The following is a 21,193-nucleotide window of genomic DNA, read 5'->3' as shown; positions in this document are numbered from 1 at the left end:
CTCCCTCCTGCCACCGTCTTGCATTCTGGCGATCTCAGTGACACACTGACTGGGCTGATTTGACATTTTTGAGTTCTCATGCCACTTGCCACAGTGAGGCAGACATCTTTTGTCTTACTTTATTTCCTTTTGAACCACTTGTTTTGCCGTGGACATTGGATTATCCTTGAGTAAAGTGCTCCTGGTAGATTGGAGGCATTCAGTCAGAGGTTTTTGCAGGATTCACTGTGAACTTGTAACTCCGAGTGAGTACTGTTCTCACATCTGTGAAGACTATCCAGTTTCTGCCTGCCATCGCGTTTGCGTATGAGTGTTTAACATGATCCATAAAGAACAAAAGCCGCCTGGACCCCTGGATTCCGTGTTCTCTGCTAGGACTTATTTTTCGAGCAAAGCCAGTGACTGAAGAACGGGTAATAGAACTAGTGAGAGCAGTATGTTGGTCATTACCTCGTCCTTATGCTATCTTTTCATTTCTCTCTTAGGTTTATTTTCTTGAAAAGGCTCCAGGCTCCGGCTTGGAAAATCCAACCGCCAAAATTGAGCCCAGCAGCTGGAGCGGCAGTGAGAGCCCTGCCGAAAACATGGAAAGGATGAGCGACTCTGCAGATAAGCCGATTGACAATGATGCGGAAGGGGTCTGGAGCCCTGACATTGAGCAGAGCTTTCAGGAAGCCTTGGCTATCTATCCGCCATGTGGGAGGAGGAAAATCATCTTATCAGACGAAGGCAAGATGTATGGTAAGTGGTCTGGAATGCTACAATGTGCTTTTGTAATAAGGGACGATTGTCGCTAGCCTCGTCCTGAGATCCATTCACTGGCTTGGGTTCGATGATCTTTGTGGATTTTAGTTGGCCATCAAGGGACTAAATCTCAACTAACCAGAAGAGTCCATAAAGGGCCGTCGGGAAATCATTCTCTGGGGTTTTCTTGTCCTTCTACATGCTCAGCAGCATTATAACAAAAGCTCTCAAGGTCCAGGTTGGAGCACAGTCGCAGTGACACGCACAGACCCCCATGTGTCGGGGCTAGTTCTTAGGAGCACGTGGCCAGTCTCACGGAAGCCTGCCGCGTATTGGCTCCCGGTAATTGACTGGTGTCACGTGGAAACGGGACTTGGTGCTACCAGATCTCTTGATTCCCGCCCCCCACACTCCCTCCCCCCAGGAAGAGCTAGCAATATAGATGTTGATACATGAAATCTACTCATTTTTAAAAGCTGGCATTTTTGTTTTTTAAGCACAACCCTGCATAGGCCAGTCAGACATGTATGTGGCTTGCTCAGACCTTCAGACCTCAATCTTAACTGCTGTGTTGCCAGTTTGCAGTTGAATGGCCAGACGAGGTGTTAGCCCCCAGGCTTTCACCAGCCTCCCCTTCCGCAAGGGGACGCTTAGCAGTGCGTTTTATAGGAAACTTCAGGAGTGCCCGCGAAGGGAAGACTGGTTAACCAAATGGCTTGGGGTGCCAAGGGCCGCAGCAAGCACCCATCCACTAGTCTGGGGCTTGTGTGCTGGGGTTGAATGTTCCCTGGTCCTTCCCTGAGTGCTTCCAGCTGCAGATCTGAGCTTGCTCACCTTTTGGGAAGCAGATGGCAGGTGGTTGCCTGCACGTTCTGCCTGTCTCATTGGGCACGTTGAGTTGACAGAGCTTGTGCTAAAGAGTCTAAAGAGACGCAATCAAATCGCCGAACCTCCAAGAGAACCGGCCCAGCAGCCTACCTGAGGTTGTTAACTTATCATGGAAGTGATTTATTTCTAAATAATTTGAAAGCTCTTCCATAATAGGGTGTTGTACCTTTAATCCTGCGCCTCGTCTATCTGGGGCCGTAGGAGGCTGCTGCTCAAACTAGCACACGCGGCTAAGGAGAAGGCAGATGGTGGTGCAGCTGCTACCAGCTGTGTTCCCTGCCCTCCCCTTCTCCAACTTGGATGATGTAATGGAAACAAGGGAAATTTTGCTTTCTGCAGCCTTGGAGTCTCCAGCCTGTCAGTGTCACACACACAGGGGAGAGAGCCCAAGCCTTCATTTGTTTTATGCTCTCCTGTGATCCTTTGTAGCCAGAGAAACTTCTTTGTGTCCATTGGTGAAATGGACTCAGGGTGAAACATATCAGCTGCTGTGGGTAGAAAGTTTCAGGGCTGTCTGTTTTCTGTGTGTGTGTGTGTGTCTGTGTGTGTGTGTCTGTGTGTGTGTGTCTGTGTGTGTGTGTCTTTCCTGGGCTACCCTTCCTCAGCCTGGGGATATGCTTGCAGGGTCTTGTCTTCATACCTAAAAATGCACCCCCGCCCCCCATTTTAAAGGCAGAGGAAAGTACTTTAATCCTTCCGCCTCCTTTGAAGCTGATTTTATTACTAGTTGTGAAGGCGGCTTCAGGCTGCTCTCCGTTGTACAACTCCAGTTTGTTAGTCCAGAAATTGTTGTTCTCTAAAATACCGGCCGAGTATCGCACATCCTGGTCGGTAGGAACTACTACCCTTCTCTTCTCACAGAGGATACTGGAAAGGTGCTTGTGCTTTAGGAATGAGGTTTGCGGCCGAGAACTTAATTCAGAGCAAAAGTTAATTTTGTCTACTCCCGATTGTGTTTTCTTCTCTGTTGGTTTTACTTTTTAGGTAGCAGCGTTGGTAGATTTAACCAGTCTGCCTATAACACCATCACAGAAACAATTTTTTTGTGGAAATCCGTGTGTTAAGTGCTCTTGTTGGTGGTCATGGGGTGTCCGAGGCACTGGGCTGAATATGGAAAAATAACCAAGAAGTTTTGGATTGGAGTCCTTTACCACCCGCGGACAGATTTGCCTTCTGCCTGAATCTCCGTTTTCTCCCCCGCGGAAAGGAAAAAGAGTCAATTAAAGTGATTGATGTCTATGGGTCCCTGAGACTTGTACGTTTGGTGATGCCGGGACTTTGTACCTCAGTAAGAGTGATCAGTATGAGAGCACTTGTTCTTGATGTGTGGATTCTTTCTTTCCTTAAACCAACATTCCACCGACTTACTGTGTTAGTAGCGACCAAGCTGATTTAAAATGGGGAGGTCTTTCGAGCAAGCAGCATTAGGAATTACAACTGCTGCGGGGTCACGTGTCCGGATGGGGGTGGTGGTGCAGGAAATGCATTTGCTGCGGTGGTCTTGAACCCATGCCCTCAACCCCCTCTCGGTGGCCAGCATGGAGGGGTGGTGCTCTGACTGGGAATTTGAAAGGGACACATGGAGTTAGCAGGGACTCGAGAGGTGCAGACGACATCCCTCAGGAGGGCTGCTGCAGATTCCCCTGTGACTTTGAGGGTAAGAGAAGTTAGACGTGGGAACCTCCACAGTGAGGCCTCCGCCACTCGGGGATTGTGGATTGTGTCAGTGAGCAGTGTGGGGCCAGAGGTACTGTTCCCTGGCTTCTGGCTTGTTCCCCATCTTACCATACATGAACCAGGCACACACCAGACCCAGAGTCGAAGTGTCCTAAGGTCCTAAGAGCGTTCTTTTTCTTTTGAGCATTTTGAAAATGGAAACATTGAAAGCATTTTAGATTCCGTGGAATAAAATCAAAATAATCTAATGCTTTTTAGTGAAATACCAAGTGTTTTTGACTTGAGGGGGTTTTTCCAATATTTCTGAGCATTCGTAGAGTGCATTGTGATGTCACTAATACTGAGCCATTTGAGAAGGAAGGTCAAGTGCAGCGCTGATTTATTTTGGTAATGACATTTCCTCCGTGGTCGGCAATAGGGAAAATGCAGTCTTATAGAGGGGAAAAATGGAAAGCTTTCTTTATGAGGAGGTTTGGGCCATTAGAAGAGATGGCTTGATTCTTCCTCTGCTGCCTGGGTCTGTGGGGAAGCTGAGACTTGATGTGATTGGCCTCCACGTGGACAGACTGCTTTTCTGCCTTGGGCCCCTCTGTGTGGGCACCTGTCCTTAGGGATAGTTAGGAGATTGAGGCCTCTCTGCAAGCTCACACTCTCTCTCTCTCTCTCTGTGTTTCCTATTTTTATGTAGCTGAGTGTCTCTTTTTCTGGTAGATAGTTGGAGAGGAGATAGCAAGAGGACACAATGGGATAGAAGGTTTTGATCAGCAAACTGGTCTGAGATTAGATTTCACGGGAACAGGCCATTAGTTTTTAAAACAAAGCCGTGAACCACAGGGATACCCAGATGTGTTTGTTTTGCAGCTGAAAACCCTAGTCTAGCACTGTGGTCCCGTTATCTCCTATAATCAAACCAGGGTAGGGACAGCAGCTAACATTCCTCCACTGATTGCTTTAAAGACCGAAGAGTGCAGCACTTAAAATTTTGGACTTTGGAATTGATAGGAGGCTTGGCCCTGCCTCTTCTAGATATCAGACTTTGGGCAAGTTGCTTTTCCTCCTGGTGCCTTCGTTTCCACAACCGCAAAAGGGATTTAAATGGATCCTACTTTGTGGGACTGTTACAAGACTTAAACAAACTAATTGTGATCTGGGATTCCCCCTGCCACGTTTGGACGGTGTCCGGCATCCGGTGAGAGCTATGGAAGTGTTTGTGAACGGAAAACGAAAAGTGCTGTCTGCCATGAGCTGGGCTAAAGGCTTTCCATACGCTTTCCATCTACTGCTCCCAATGACATTTTGAGGTGGATATTCTGATCCCCACTGTGTCGACGAGAAAGCACATGACTAGTGTAAATGGTACAGCCAGAAGGTTTCAAATCCAGGTCTGTCTGACCCCCAGACCTGGGCTCTTTTCACGTGCTTTCATTCCTTGCTTGGTGGAGGTCATTATGTGTTAATTCAACAGATCAGTATTGAGCGCCGCCTGTATTCCAGCCGGGTGCCGGGGGTTGTCAGGGATACAGCAGTGAACCAGACAGACACGATCCCTGCCCTCACGGAGCCGTCACAAGTTCATGTGCAGGAAACACTGACCTGAGGTCAGGGCTGTGTGCCAGAGCTTTCTGGGAAGTCTGAGGACCCTTTGAAGATGGTCACCTTCCACTTAGCCTTTTGAAGCCTGTTCTTGGCCACCAACGTCCAGGGCACCTGGCCCAATGCTGGCAGGAGGAAAGCTTCTCAAATAACGCAGCAGGGAGGATCCTAGATCACAAGGCTGGCCATGATGGTGGCCAGGAAGCTGTCTGGAAGATTCTGGTGCCCTGGGATCCTACAGGCGGCCTGGACAGAGCCAATTGCTAGGCAATGGCTTTCTCCTTTTATGAGCAAATGTCTTGGGGGTCCTCACCTAGGGACAGCTCCATGGATGGCCCCTTTCTTGCTGGGATGCCAGACCTACTGGTTAGTCCTAGAGAGAAGAACTGTGAGGATGACAGAAGTTTGAGGGGGTGAGAAGGAAGACCCCTGTGGGCCAGTCCTCTCCAGTTGTTCAAGCTGAACCCTGCCAGCTGGCGGAGCACTGGACATGGAAGGGGCCCCTGCCTACTTCACAAAGGCACTGACAGAAAAGGGAGGGGGGCACTTGTAGTGAGGTGACAGCAGGGGATGTCAGAATGGGTGAGCATTAGCCGGTTAGGCAGAGACTAAAATCTGTGGTCCTCCTGGTTTCGAGAGCTGGTTGGGAAAATGCAGGAACATCCCCTTTCAAGACCAGGAAAGTGGCCTGTGCCTGTAGGCCCCAGAGGCCTCGATGTGGAAATGGCTATAAAATCCAAGCCCTGTGGGATCTCCAGGCCACTTGGAAAAGTGACGCTCGGGGCCTGAGGTGAACTTGTTTTTCTGCACCTGGACATCATGTGGCATCTTTGATTTCCTCTTTCTGTCTGACCTGTGATTCAGGGTATTATTTCAAGTGAGTTGGCCACAAATGGGAAGCACAAAGAACTGTGCCCTGAGAACAGACTAGAAGCCCCGTAAGGCAAGGACCCCACCCTGACTGCCTTGTCAGACATAGAAGCTATCAGTGATGTTTGTCCAATACATGCATACCTGAATTCTCATTGAAAACAGAGAAAGGTTGGTGAGTAATCCTGAGCCCAGAGGGCCTCTGCTGGTAGAGGCACTGGCTAGAAAGAAAGGGAGAAGAGAAGGCAGGGGGGAAAAAAGAGAGAGAAAGGTTTGTATATTTAACGGTCTTCCTAGATGAGGAAGAAGAAATCCTGGTTTTTGCTAGGTGCTGGCGGATGCTAATGCAAGAGGGAGGAAGGATTTCTGCCCAGGTGGGCCCAGTGGTAGAATGAGGGTTAATTCTGGACTCCTCAGAACACGTGAGTAGTAGAGGATTTTGAAAGACTTTGGTTCCTGTGAGAAAAGCAAAGCCAGCGTCATCAGCAGCGTTTTGGCTGGGAAGTTTTTTTGTTTTAAAAAAAAAAAAATTTTTTTTAACGTTTATTTATTATCAAGAGAGAGACACACAGCATGAGCACGGGAGGGGCAAAGAGAGAGGGAGATACGGAATCCGAAGCAGGCTCCAGGCTCCGAGCTGTCAGCACAGAGCCCGACGCGGGCCTCGAGTTCACGAATCCTGAGATCATGACCTGAGCTGAAGTCAGACATTTAACTGATGGAGCCACCCAGGCCTCCCTAGACACTTTCTTTTTGTTTGAGAATGTGTTGTCTTGTTTATTCCTCGTGACAACCCAGCGATACAGGTACTTGACAGCTGAGGAAGTTGAGGCCCAAGGTCAAATCGATTGCTCAAGGTCACATAGTAGATAAGTGGTGGAGCTGACATCTGAAAGCAAGCCACTTTATACAATTAACTACAGTTGATCCTTGAGCAACAAGGGCTTGAACTGTGCAGACCCGCTCTATACAGGCTTTTTAAGATAAATGTGGTGCAGTATTGTAAGTGTATGTTCTCTCCCTTATGATTTTAAAAATAAGTTTGTGTCTAAAAAATATTTCCTTATTTTGAGAGGGTGGGAGGGGCAGAGTGGGAGAGAGAGAATCCCAAGCAGGCTCCACACTTGATGTGGAGCCTGACACGGGGCTCGATCCCACTACCATGAGATCATGACCTGAGCCAATGTCAAAAGTTGGACACTTAACCAACTGAGCCACCCAGGTGCCCCCAAAATAATTTTCTTTACTCTAGATTACTTTATTACAAGACTGCAGCATATACTATGCTTCACACAACATGTGAAATATGTGTTCATCGACCATTTCTATCATTGGTGAGGCTTCTGGTCAACAGTAGGCTCTTTAATAGTTAAGTTTTGGGGGAGCCAAAAGTTAAACTTTTGGCTCTGTAGGATTTTTGACTCTTTAGGGGGTCGGCGCCCCTAACCCCGGTGTTGTTCAAGGGTCAGCTGTACATATTGATCTGGAGGGAAGTGTATGCCCTACTAGAGATATACACAGCTTAGTGGTAGGGCAGTGGGAAGTGATTGTGACTGGGGAATGCACATGCCTCTATTAGAAAATGCAGAAGAATGAAGGAGGCAGAGGCAGAGAGGCAGACTTACCTGAGCTAACTTTGAATGGGAGAAGGCCACGTAGTGCGTGCTTTTCGCTTACTTTGGATTATGGACCCCTTTGAAAACCATAGAAAGTTGTGGTTCTTCTCCCCAGGGAGATGCATAGTGGGGTGAAGTTACAGGATCACTGCACAAAACTTCAGGTGATGTCGCGCCTAGGCTCAGACTTGCTGCTGTGGCAAGAGACGGAGAAGGGAAAGGCGAACAGATCTAAGCAGACCGGGTGAGAAAGGCACAGGGTCCTGCGAGGGCATCCCTCTGGTGCTCTTAGAAATGAGGGTGTATGTGGGAGGGTGGTGGCAGGCGGGCCTGGGCTGCCTCTGCATCATGGAGGACCGTGAAGGCCACAGCGTGGTGTCTGGTGGTCATTCTGAGGACAAAGGGAAGCCATTACATTTTTCCCGGAGAGATGACGTGACTCAGCCGGTGTTTTACGAAGCCGGCTCTGCAGGCGAGTAGGCAAGCTAGATGACTATCGCAGGAGCCCAGTGGGAGAGGAAGAGGCCTGAAGCAGGTACCAGCAGTGTGGGCAGAGAAGTTCCAGATGTGGAACCAACAGGACCGGCCAACCCAGTGGGATTTGTGAAAGAGAAGGCGGGGTTGAGTGATGGCAGGGTTCCGCTTCCAGGGGCCCGGAGGATGAAGTGGGGAGTGGAGACTGGAGAAGCAGGTTTGTAGACAGGAGAGGAAGGAGGAGGTGAGTTCTGTCAAGAGCTCGAGGCCCCGGGCAGCCACCAAGGCTGGCTGGGGGCTCGCCATCAGAGAAGTGGTCCCTGAAGCCGTGGGAGCCGTGAGGACGGGCCTGCGAGGCTTAGGCACTCCCAGTGGGTCACAGTGAAGCTGGCACAATTTTTAAATGAGGTACCTATTGCAGTGGGACAATAAAGAGAAGTGTCTTTTTGAGAAAAAGAGAGAGACATCGGTAGTTCCCCAGCCTGACCGTCATCAGCAGAAGCACTTGAGAAGCTTTTTAAGCCTTTAAGAAAAAGAAAAGGAAAAAAAAAAAAACTAACTCAAACCAATCAAATGAGAACCTCTAGGAAAATGGTCTGGGAATCTATATTTTTTAAAGCTCCCTGGGAAATTTGGGTGATCAGCCAGGTTGAGAGCCATAGGGCTAGGAGGCTACAGCCTGGGTCCAGGAGGACAGGAGCACATTTTTTAGAGTGGGGGGGGGGGGGGGAAGAAATGAGCAGAGAATGAGACTGACATTTGAAACAGTCCTTACAAGGTTTGGGTACAGGAAATAAACTACGTTAGTCAGATTATGTTTCCTCTGTACCGAGACAGAACATGACCATGGCCTAGTCTTTGGAGAGATCTGGCCACACACAGGAGCAGCCATGAGATGGTATCTTGAAGGACGTGAGTAGTTAAAGGAAGACTTTCCTCAGGACAGGGGAGGGTGGTTAGCAGGGGACAGAAATTGATGAGGTGAGGATATATTTGGTGACACAGAACCCAGAAGTGACTTTAAGAGGGGGTAGGGCTTCTTTTACTCTGAGGCACAATGCCAGGACCAGATGGGCGGAGGGTCTGGGGAGGGCCTAATGATCGGGTCTACCGATGAGGGGAGTAAGGCCATGTGGGCCGAGGCGGGTTGCGGGCTTTGGAAAAGTAGATCAGGCTTAGTAGAGATGCTGTGGGGGAGCTGGGGTGAGCGAAGGTATTGCCCAGCACTGGCAGGAGGCCCTGAGAGAACCTGGAGAGCCTTCTTTTTCTTTTTAAAGTTCATTTATTTATTTTGAGAGAGAGAGAGAAAGAGAGAGAAAGCGCAAGTCAGGGAGGAGCAGAGAGAGAGGGAGAGAGCATCCCAAGCAGGCTCTGTACTGACACGGGGCTCAAATCCACAAACCGTGAGATCATGACCTTAGCCGAAGTCGGATGCTTAACCAGCTGAGCCACCCAGGCATCCTGTTTATTTCCTTTTTTTAATTGAAATCTGTATTGAGATAAGTAGATTCACGTGCCATTGTAGGAAATACACAGTGATCCCCTGTACGTGTTGTCCGTTTCCCCCCAATGGTTACATATAGCAAAAACTGTTACATCCTGTCCCAACCAGAATATTCATGTTGATAGATAACCCACCAGTGATCTTACTCAGATTTCCCCATTCTTGCTTGTACTTGTGTGTGTGTGTGTGTGTGTGTGTGTGTGTGCGTGCATGAAGTTCTGTACACTGTTATCACCAGTGTTGATTGGTGTATCCACCACCATAGTGAGGGTGCAGAACGGTCCCAGTGCCGCTAGGATCCCTGGACTTGCTCTTTTATGACCACACCCAGCTCTGTCCCGCCTCCCCCGGCTTTAACTCCTGACAACTTTTAACGGATCTGTTTCTAAAATGTTGCCATTTCGAACCTGTTATATAATGGGATCATACTGTATGGAACCTTTTGCGTTCGTTTTTTCCATTCCGCATCATTCCCTGGAGATTCATCCCTGTTGTTGGCGTGTTATCAATGGCTTGTTCCTTCTTATTGTTGAGTGTTTTCCGTGGGATGTCTGTTTAAGGGCATCTGGACTCATTCTAGTTTCTGGTTATTACAGATAAAGCTCCTATGGCCATTGATATACACAGGTTTTTGTGTGAACGTGAGTTTTCATTTCTGCGGGATAAAATGGCCAGCAGTGGTAGTTGGGACTTTCTGGGGTTTGTTTTGTTTTGTTTTTGTTGTTGTTGTTGTTTTTAACCGGTCCCCTGTTTTCCAGAGCAGCTTCACGTTTTTCCCTGCGATCTAGGTTGTCTGCATCCTCACCAGCATTTGATGTTGTCCCTTGTTTATTTTAGCCATTCTGAGAGGTGTGTGGTCGTATCTCGTGTGGGTTGTAATTTGCATTTCCCTAGTGACTAATGATGTGGAGCATCTTTTCATGTGCTTATTAGCCATCTGTATATTCTCTTCAGTGAAATGTCTGCTCATGTCCTTTGTCCATTTTCTAATTGGATTCTTTATGTTTTTACTGTTGAGTTTAGGGAGTTTATTCTAAATACGACTCCTTTGTTGCATATGTGGTTTGCAAATATTGGCTCCTTGTCTGTTGCTTTTCTTTTCATTTTCTTCACATGGGATCCCACATTAAAAGTTTTTAATTTTGATGAGATCCAATTTATTAATTTTCCCTTTTGTGGATTATACTTCTGATGGCCAGTCTGAGGACTCATTGCCTAGCCCTAGATCCTGAAGATTTTCTCCGATGTTTTGTTCAAAAAGGTGTATAGTTTTATATTTTATATTTAAGCTTATAATCAATTTTGAGTTAATTCACGTATAGGTGGAGAGCAGTACTTTTTGGGAAGCCCATTGGCGTGATTTTGTGATACATGTATTTTTTTTTCACCAGAGGATTATTGGTTCATCCATATTTTGACAGTTGTCAAAGTTGGGACCCGAGACACCAAGGTGCTGGTGGATCACATGGTTTTACCAGCCTAGGTTGGGAAAGGGACAAGGGGAAGCTGGAGGGGCTATGTCCTGGCATGTACTGCCCAGAGCTTCTGCTAGTTAGGAGAAGAGGCAGGGTAGGAGGCTGTGGTCACGCATGGGAGAGGCAGCATCTGAGATTAGAGGTGGAGAGATTTCGAGCGATGAGTTTCGAGGTGTGGCCATGAATGTGGTCAACTGATACGAGCGTGGGTGATGACCATTGGTGAAGAGGAAGTAAAACATGGGGAACCTCATCAGCACTGGGTTCATTAATCACTTGAATGTTGAAGTGCGTAGTAGTGAAGTGTGAATTTGTAAATAAATGTGCCAGAGTAACCAGATATTGGGAGAAATTCTTTGAGGACATGACCCCATGGATGTGAATGGAATGAGTTAGGTATAAGTGAATGAATACATGGTATGGACGTAGTAAAAAGCAGGTGGCAGAGTGGTGGGGTAGAAGGAACATTTAGGGTCACAAGAAGATGCTAACAGTTCCTACTTCCTTCCTCCCAACTTCTCTGGCCGTTCCCATACTATTCCTATTTGTGATGTGTCTTTGGACAGCTGTATTAGCTTTCTGTACTTTGTCACTATCATCTGTAGAATGGGATGAGGAAATCCTCATATCTCTCCCTGCCTCTCAACAATGCTGAGAGAAATCTAATTGCAGATGAGAAAGTGCTTTGAACTGAATCCTAAAAAGAGTACTTTTGTGAGGTTAAGCCCCCTTAGGGCCTGTTGGAAAGGTAGGTAGGAACGTTTTGGGGTTGTCACACAGGATTAAGCTTCCCTGTCCTAGGTAGAGGGGTGTTTCGTTAAGGGAGGGTTGAACTCCCCCCTCCCCCTTCAGGGTTTCTGCCAAAGAAGGGGTCGGAGAGGGGAGATTGGGGCAAACTTGTCCAGGTCACAGTCACATACCGTGCGGGGGACCACTGGGAGCCTGTTGCACCGCAGAGGCTGGGCAGCCCCAGACAAGTGGCCCTGTACAGCCTCCAGGGGGAGGGGACTTGGACGCACTTGGGTGTTGTAGGCACAACCGTGGATTACAAGTCTTTTTGTTCTTCCCCCACTGACTTCTAGAGCTTTAGCTCTACGCTCCCGTGGCTGTGGCCTTGCCTGTCACTTGGGAGCTTGTCTCTAAGTTCTTGCTATCATTACTTATTTGTATCCCTCTCCACTGATAGGATGTACAGTGGTCATTTCAATAATTATTATTGTGGTTGTGTTCTGCTGATCTCTTTAGTAAAGGTGCCGTCTTAGAGAATGTTCAACTCTGTAAATTTAAATCCATAAATGTATCACGTGGTCAGGATCATAGAAATAATCTGCAGGAATTTACAACATTGGAATAGTGGTTGCCACAGGGGTTGGATTATAGGAGACTTACTCCTTTTCTCCTATATATTGCAGTATTAATGGAGTTTCTTTTTTTTTTTTTTAATTTTTTTTTCAACTTTTTTATTTATTTTTGGGACAGAGAGAGACAGAGCATGAACAGGGGAGGGGCAGAGAGAGAGGGAGACACAGAATCAGAAACAGGCTCCAGGCTCCGAGCCATCAGCCCAGAGCCCGACGCGGGGCTCGAACCCATGGACCACGAGATCGTGACCTGGCCGAAGTCGGATGCCCAACCGACTGCACCACCCAGGCGCCCCTGGAGTTTCTTTAATAGCGAACATATGTTGCTTTTGGAATTGGAGGAAAAAATAATTATATCAAGTTTATTTTGTCCCTCTGGTTCTGAGTAAGGAATACTCATTAAAGGAAAACGTGGAAAGTACCAAGAATTAGAAGCAAACCATATTGCCTAGGTCCACTTTGGTGTGACGTTCACTAGGGATTCTGTTGGAGGTGTGGGGGGTGGGGTGGGCTTTGCAGGGTCTTGGTGAGTGGAAGGGAAGCTGGTGCCACTGAACTCTTCAGGGCAACAGTCTTGAGGGACAGGTGGTCAGAGAGTGGTGGTGCTGGGGCAGGAAGCAGGACAGAGTGTTCTTATTATAGACTTCTGGACATCGGTCCGGGAGTTCAACAGGTGCCCTGGCCAGTTGGATCTGTCAGTCAGCTGTCCACACCAACAGTGGAATTGTTCTGACATTCGTCTATTATGGTAAAATGGCTATGGGAGAGGTAGAGAAAAGCGTTCGAATCCATTCTTCTAATGTCTGCACGCTCACAGCAAAGGGACACAACAATATTAATGGGAGTTAACACACCACATCCCCTGCCGCACCAGTGCTTATCATTTAACTCAAACTTGACAGGAGTAGTGGACACGTTTTATTTTGGAGGGCTGGGAGGGGGCCTCTCTTTAAAAAAGTGTTGTTGTTTTTTTTTTAAAGGGTGCCTGGGTGGCTCATTCGGTTAAGCGTCTGACTCTTGATTTCGGCTCGGGTCATGATTTCATAGTTTGTGATATCAAGCCCCACATCGGGCTCTGCACTGACACCGCGGAGCCTGCTTAATTCTCTCTTTCCCTCTCTCTCTGCCTCTCTCCTGTTCATGTTCTCTCTCTCTCTCTCTCTCTCTCTCACAAAGTAAATAAAACTGCTAAAAAAATTTCTTTTAATGGTTTTTTTTTTTTTTTTTTTTGATGATCGTGTTATTTTTTGTAACAGATTCCTAGCAAATAGTCTTGTGTTTGCATTGCCTTTCGGCAGAGCTAGGTGACTTTTAGAGTATGAAAATGCTCTGGAGACTATGGTGTAGTATACCTTCTCACTTGATATAATCATTTGAATTAATAACAGGTAGGTTTCATTTGCTTGATATTTACCTTTTGTGCATAACCTGCAGATTATTCTGTCTGCCCACCTTCCCTTCTCTCAAATGTGTCAAATCCAGATAATTAATAAAATCAAATTCACTCTTCAAAGCCTGTAAGGATATTATTTCTTTCAAGCCTCTTTCTGTATCATTGTAGTCCCCTCTTTCTTAGCTTTTCAGAACACAGTCTGAAAGGTGTGTGACGTTGAAACGTGCTGCCCACGACATTCAATTTATTTAAAAAAAACATCTTTTTAAATAGCATTACAGCCTTTTCATCACAGGCAATGAAATTGGTCATTAGCTGAAAATTTCCATAGACATTGTTCCTTTTGCAAAGGCCAGAGGAACTTTTAGGCTACCTTATAAGAGAATGCTATGGAGGAAGTGCTTTGCAGCATCTGGGGTAATATTTAACATATGTTAATAAGCTGAGGGTTTTTTCTTTCTCTCCCCCCCAGCCATTTAGAAAAGGTCCCAATTACTCTGTGTCTGCCCTCTTCCCTGGATCTGCCTTGGCTCTGTGACTAGCTTGCCATTGTGTTGAGACAGGCTTTGGCAACTGTCTCTCAGATGAATGGTTCTATTACAAACACAGTAGCTTCCGTGACAGCTTAGAAGAGATTGTTGTTTATGGCTGCTTTTATTGAGAGAGGTTCGGCGCACGTTAATGTCCCGATAAAGACATTTGTACCTATAAAGTAGCCACAGCTTTAACCCTATTTGATGGTGAGTAAGGTATTGGGGCTGATGACATGGCCAGATGTGAGGTATCGGATTGCATGTTTATTCAACTGTTTCTGCAGTCTCTGTACTTCGATGTGCCTTTGTATTTGCTGTATCACAGCAACACACAGAATGCAGTGGCGATACGATCCTGCTTATGGAAGATGCTATTTGGGTTACTTGGATCGTAAGCCACGTGTATTAGGAAGCATTCTCTCAGTGCTTGTGTGTCCTGAGACAGCAACCGCAAACAGTTGTTAGGTGAAGGGATTTGCCAGGTGGGATGACCACGTGCGCTGGGGTAGGGCACTTTTGAGATGGACGGATCTGAGTGAGGCCTGGGCTGACCGGGGCAGGCATTGCAACAGGGATTCACAATAACGATGATGAACATCTAGCCAGGGCTTGCTGTGTGCCAGGTACTATTCTAGACGCTTAACATCAACTCACCTAAGCCTCACGACAGCTCTTATGAATAGCTACTATTATCATTGCCGTGTCACAGATGAGGACACGAAGGCCCGGAAAGGTTAAGTAAATGGCTCAGGGTCACGCAACTCGTAACTCCTGGATCGGAGGTATGAGCCCCTATCGGTCTGACGCCAGCACCGGAGTCTCAACCGCCACTTGTCTGCTGCCTCTGAGGCTTGACAGAACTGTAACCTGAGGTCCTCTGGACTCCGTGTCCCTAAACTGCTGCCTGCCTGGTTTGGGAGAGAGTTTTGGTTCCAAGTAAACAACGAAAAGGAGAGAATGTGCTTTCCTGGTGTCTGGGATTCTCTTTATCCTATTATCTGGCTGGCAAACTCCTACCGGTTCTTTAAGACCCTGTACAAAATACTTTCCTTTTCTCCGAACCCTTCCTTAAACTCCACAAGCAGAGATAGTTGCTCCTTTGTGTGTGTGTGTGTGTGTGTGTGTGTGTGTGTGTGTGCGCGCGCGCGCATGTGTGTGCGTGTGTGCGCGCACACACTTTTTTTTTTTTAATTAAGTTATTTAACTGTCAGAGCCTTTCAGGTGCAGTTTTTTTACAGTGTTTGTGTCTCCGTGTCCTCGGGGGGCAGGGCAGTGTCATCAGCACGTCTGCATCTTTAGCACTTAGCATAGTGCCTGGCATACACGAGGCCCTCAAAAAATGTATGGATTGGTGAAAATTGTTGGTAATAATAATTCCACCTTTCCATCTCTAGCAGGCATTTTTTCCCTGCATTGTTATCACATGTGCAACATTCTAATGAAATAATGAAGGCAACAGTTAGAATGTCATGGATGAGAAACTGGGGCACAGAGCCCAGAGGGCTTTCCATTAGGATACCTTATTTTGAGGTAACCTCCTGGTAAAGCAGAATTTATGGTGGAACCCAAAGCGCCCCATCCGCATGTCTGTGTTTTTCTGTTCTGACCACATTGACTCTGTGCCTGGGTCAATGAGAATGGGAACACTTTTTCTTAGTTTACAGTTTTGTGCCCATATCACCATGATTCTGCCCATATAGGATATTCAGTGGCTAGAAAGGATGGCTGAGCCTGATTTGGCTATTGTGGTGACTGAACCCACCTTCCTCCCATCCTGATTTGATTTTTATAACTATAGTAAAACATATTCCTAGAAAGCTAGTCTTTGACAATTTTTCCCCTTTGGATATACCCGCTACAGTGTGTTTGTAAGCTTATTTGACATGTCCTAAGTGGTGTCTATGCATACATATGTGTGTGCCTTACTCTTTTCAGGTTGACTGTGGATTTGGTTTAACCTGTCTGAATGTGACTTCCACAGATTATCCTAAGATGACATTGTTGATCCTGAAAGATTCATTTGAGTGAAACAGTGAACTAAGCAAGCTACTGCTGTGGAGTTTAGAAGGTTGTTAATTTAAGTTAGGGCAGGTTACCAGACCTTTGTGACCAGGTCACAAAATCTGGTTAGCGTAGATTTAACCTACCACTAATCTTGTTAGTGGCTGATTTATATGGGGGTTTGTCAGCCCATAGGAGTAAGTTCATCGTGGTTGTTAAGGGCATGGAGTCAGGAGTGGGGGCTCTCTGGGCTTAAGTCCTGGCTCTGCCGATGTGTAACCTTGGGTATGTTAGCATTCTTGAACCTCCATTTCCTCATCTGATAAATGGGGCTAATATTAGCACCTATTTTACAAGGTTGATATGAGGGTTAAATGAGATAATGTGGTGAAATGCTTCACATGCCCAACTCATTCTTGGAGAGAAGTATTATCTTGACCACAAAATCAGGCAAAGACATAACAAGAAAACTATCAACCAAAACCTCTTATGAATACAGATATAAAAGTTCTCAACAAAATGCTCATAGACTAAATCCTGCAACATATAAAAAGAATCACTCACCATGACTAAGTGGATTTACCCCAGGAATGCAAGGTTGGTTTAAAATCGGAATTTAACGTAATACACTTTATCAATAGAATAAAGAACAAAAATCACATGATCATCTCGATAGATGGAGAAAAGGCATTTGACAAAATCCACACCTCATCTTGATAGAAACAAACTCCTATGTGCCTACCATACTAGCCTCAGAAGAGAACTTCCTCCCTGAAATGGGGCATTGGTAAAAAAATCTACAGCCAGCATCATAGTAATATGATGTTTACTTAATAGTAAAACACTGAATGCTTTCCTCCTAAGATCAGGAATAAGACAAGGATGTTTGCTTTCACTCCTTCTCTTCAACGTTGTGTTAGAGGTTCTAGCCAGGGCAGTTAGTCAAGAAAATGAAACAAAAGGCATCTGTATTAAAAAAGGAAGAAGTAAGATTATCTCTTTCTGATCTTTTATATAAAAAAATTATTAAAGCTAATAAAGGATTTGGTAAGGTTGCAAGATATGAGATCAATACACCAAGTTAATTGTATTTCTGTACATTTGTAATGAACAGTCTAAAAATGAAATTAAGAAAGTAGTTCTGTTTACAGCATTATAAAAAGGATAACATAACTCATGAATAAATGAAAATAGACACGTGTGCCACTTTTACTCCCCAAACTACAAAACATTGTTGAAAGACATTGTAAAAGACCTGAAATAAATCAAAAGACATTGTGTATTCACAGATCAGAAGAGTTAATAGTGTTACAGCCGTCATCCCCAAATTGATCTACAGATTCAATGTAATCCCTATTAAAACTCCAGCGGACTTCTTAGTAGAAATTGACAAGCTGGTCCTAAAAGTCATATGGAGATTAAGGGGATTCAGAATAGCCAGGACATAACTTGGAGAAGAAGAACAGAGTTGGAGGATTCATGCTTCCTGATTTCACAACTTACTACAAAGATACGGTCTGAATCAAGATGGTGTGGTACTTGTATGAAGTTAGACATGTATCTTGGGAATAGAAACAAGAGTCCAGAAACAAAATCCTGCATATTTATGGTCAATTGATTGCCAACAAATGTGCCAAGCTAATTCAAACAGGGGAGCAATAGGTTTTTCGATAAATGGTGCTGGGACTATTGGGTATCCACATGTCAGGAATGAATTTGAACCCTTTCTCCACAACCTACACCATAACTAACTAAAAATAGATACTAGACATAAATTTAAAAGCTAAAACTATAAGACCCTAGAAGAAAATATAGGAATAAGTCTTTCTAAGATCTGGGGTTAGGTAAAGCCTTCTTGAATATGACACCGAAAGCATGAGTAATAAAAGTAAAAATAAATTGATACTTCATCAAAATTACAAACTTTTGTGCTTCAAAGGATACCATCAGGAAAATAAAATAACAACCTGGAGAATAGGAGAAAAATATTTGCAAGCCGTAAATCTAATGTGGGACTTGTATGTAGAATATAGAAAGAACTCTTGCAACTCTGATAAAGGAGGTAAGTAATCCAATTAAAATGTAGACAAAGAACCTGAATAAGCATTTCTTTTGAGAAAATATACAGGTCGCCAATAGCGCATTGTAAAGATGCTCAGCATCATTTGGCATCTTGGAAATGCAAATTAAAACCATGGTGAGATACCACTTCATATTCACTAGGATGGTTATGGTCAAAAAGACTGACAACAAGTATTGCCATGGATGTGGAGAAGTGGGAATCCTTATGTATTATTAGTGGGAATATAAAATGGCACAGCCACTCTGGGGAACAGTCTAACAGATCCTCAAAAGGTTCGACATAGCATTATCAGAAGACCCAGCAATTTTACACATAGGTATAAAACTAAGAGAAATGAAAGCAGATATCCCTATAAAAACTTGCAAATGAATATTTATAGCAGCGTTATTCATAATAGTCTCAACAGTGGAAGGACCCCAAAGGTCCATCAGTGGATGGACATAAATAAATATGGGCATGAATAAAATGTGATATATCCAATCAATGGATTTTAATTTGGTGATAAGAAGGCATGAATTGCCAGTAAATACTACAACATGAACAACTCTTGAAAACATTATGCTGAGTGACAGAGTGCAGTTACAAGACTATATATTGTATGATTCCAGTTGTGTGTAATACTCAGAATAGGCCAGTCTTTAAAGATAGGAAATAGATTAGTGGTTACTTAGGCCTGGAGGATTTGAAAGAAATTGGGCAATTACTGTTAATGAATATGGGGTTTCTTTCTGGGATGATTAATATGTATTATATATTACATATATTAACATATGTTATATATGCACGTGCATGTGAATATATACGCATACGTATACACACACAGATAGTCTACATACATACATACTCTGAATATACTAAAAATCATTGAGTTGTACACTTTAAATCAGTGAGTTATATGATATATACATTATATCTCAAAGCTGGTTGGTAAATGTATATACTTAGCATCCTACGTGGCCCATTGAAAATGGTCAGTAAATGTTAGCTACCATTGTGATAATTTCCTTCCTACTTTTCTTGCTACTTGTACAGTTGCAAAGATGGAATTGAGAGGACAATGCTGAGAAAGCAGGTGAACCTAGCAATTAATTCTGATCCTGGGTGATGGAGCGGGTAGAAGAATCTGTAGGGCTCTAGTCTGGGAGCTAAATGCTGATTTAGGAGAGCTAATGGAGAGGTCAAGTGAAGTTACATGGTGCAACTGCCTGGCATAGAATCGGCCCTCCCAAACTCTTAGGTAGATCTGAATTTAGTTACCCTTAAAATGGTGGTCGAACTTAGGGCTCAAATCTGGTGGAACTAAACCAGATGTTCCTCCCAAAAGAATAATCACCACTTGTGTGTTAAAGGCCAGGGTTTTTGTGTCCAGGAGTTACTAAGCCAGATGTGCGTGTTTTCTTTTTAAATCGCAGTAAGCATGGCAAAGACCAGGGTTTTAGTTCTGGGCCTGTATATTTTTCTAGGCGGTGTCTGGGGAACCTCAGTTTCCCGGTCAGTCCCTGGAGAACAGCTTTGCTCCTGGCAGGCTGCCTTTGGGCCTGAGTGTCGGAACCCCTCGAGAGGAGAAGGGCAGAGCCCAGTCCTCATACTCTGGAAGTCAGTCCCTGCAGAAGCTCGACAGTATCATAGATCGCCATGTTAGTTACCAGTGGTTCCTCCTTTGGAACTTGGAAAACGTGCCAGCTGGGCGGGAAGGTTCTCCGCTAAGATGTGTTTATTTCCCGACATGTCTCACGGAATTTTTTCCCCCAAGGATTTACCTCTGGAGGGAAGTTCCTATTTCAGTGTTGGGGGAAAACCAAGTGAGCTGCTTTTCAGATGTTTAGCCACACGCTGGCACCCAGGGTCACGCGGTACGGAGTGGCAGAGCCAAGACTCAGAATGCCCCCCATGGCCACCTGGCTGCTAAGACAGTTTGCTGTTAGTCTTAACCACTAGGCCGAACTGCCTCTCGGGAATGGACGCAATTGAGGGAGGGAGAGGTGTGAAGACAAGTGTTTTCAGGAACAGTGAGGAGTCTGGTAGGACTGGGTGCCGACAAGAATGGACGGAATGGCTAATGAACTGGGAAAAGGAGGATGAGTTTGAGTAACATGGCAGGTGATTGCATTTGAACCCTGAAGATCAGCTTGTCTGTGTGAGTAGCACATTTCTGGAAGAGGGACAGGAGCCATCACTTTTTTGGATACTCAGCTAGCGTTGAAGAAGAATTATTCTGGAAGCCTGAGGAGTGACCCACAAGGAGGTGGAGGTCACTGCAGCACTCCTGTAGGAAAGGAGGATGGCTTCACCTATGTCAGGGGCTGTGGCAGTGACAGCGAGAGGCCAGGGTGGGTTAGGTCAGGATAATAGCGATCAGGCATCCAGATGGCATATAGGAGGGATCAGAAGGCTCGTTAGGGCTTGGTGGCAAGAGAAGAAATGGAGGATGGAGGTGTTTCCTCTGTGTGGACAGCAGTGCATTTACAGACACATGGAAAAGCGGATTCTGTGGGGCAGAATTGGAGTCATGCGTCTGAGCTGTTGTATGGAGCTGGCAGGGCTTTGGGGTTCTCCGGGGGGAGGAGACCAGCAGGCACGTGGAAGTTCAGCGTCCTGGGGTGAGAACAGTTTAGAGGGACAGCATCTCAAGGTTTGGAGTTAAAGCCTTAGAAGTGAATGAGCTTGTGCAGGAGACAGAGAGGAGAAAGGACTAAAGAAAGGAAGGTCTCGGTGAGAACCATTGCAGCCGTAAGAGTCAGGCCCCAGCTCACGCTTGTGTGTCCGTCTTCTTACTGAGCATCCTGCTTGTCACGTGAAACCTTACAAGTGCTGGAGCCGGGGAGCCCGAATGCCTGCGTGTTTATTGTACTAAGTATGTTGAAGTCTTGAAGTTTGTCTCTTCTCGGTGTGTTGATGGGAGCATGGGTACTTTTCCTGTAGGTTCATGGGGTGCTGAGTCTGTAGACACGTTCTACTCTGTGGCTCCCTAGGGTGAGTTA

General features: G+C 45.6%; 1 protein-coding gene across 10 annotated transcripts in view; it reads left to right on the top strand.

The window, feature by feature from the left end:
- The window catches only part of TEAD1 (TEA domain transcription factor 1), a 269,913-nt gene that overhangs the window by 85,633 nt on the left and 163,087 nt on the right, over window positions 1–21,193 (top strand). For all 10 annotated transcript variants that reach the window (XM_040456839.1, XM_040456831.1, XM_040456829.1 and 7 more), the window contains exon 2: window positions 486–741. In XM_040456839.1, coding sequence (XP_040312773.1) covers window positions 585–741 — 157 coding nt within the window. In that variant the 5' untranslated portion in view covers window positions 486–584. The remainder of the gene's footprint in view (window positions 1–485; window positions 742–21,193) is intronic.

This window comes from Herpailurus yagouaroundi, unplaced genomic scaffold, assembly GCF_014898765.1.
Source record: "Herpailurus yagouaroundi ecotype Mexico unplaced genomic scaffold, PumYag 218, whole genome shotgun sequence".
NCBI lineage: Eukaryota > Metazoa > Chordata > Mammalia > Carnivora > Felidae > Herpailurus > Herpailurus yagouaroundi.
This window is presented reverse-complemented; position numbering and strand designations above follow the sequence as displayed.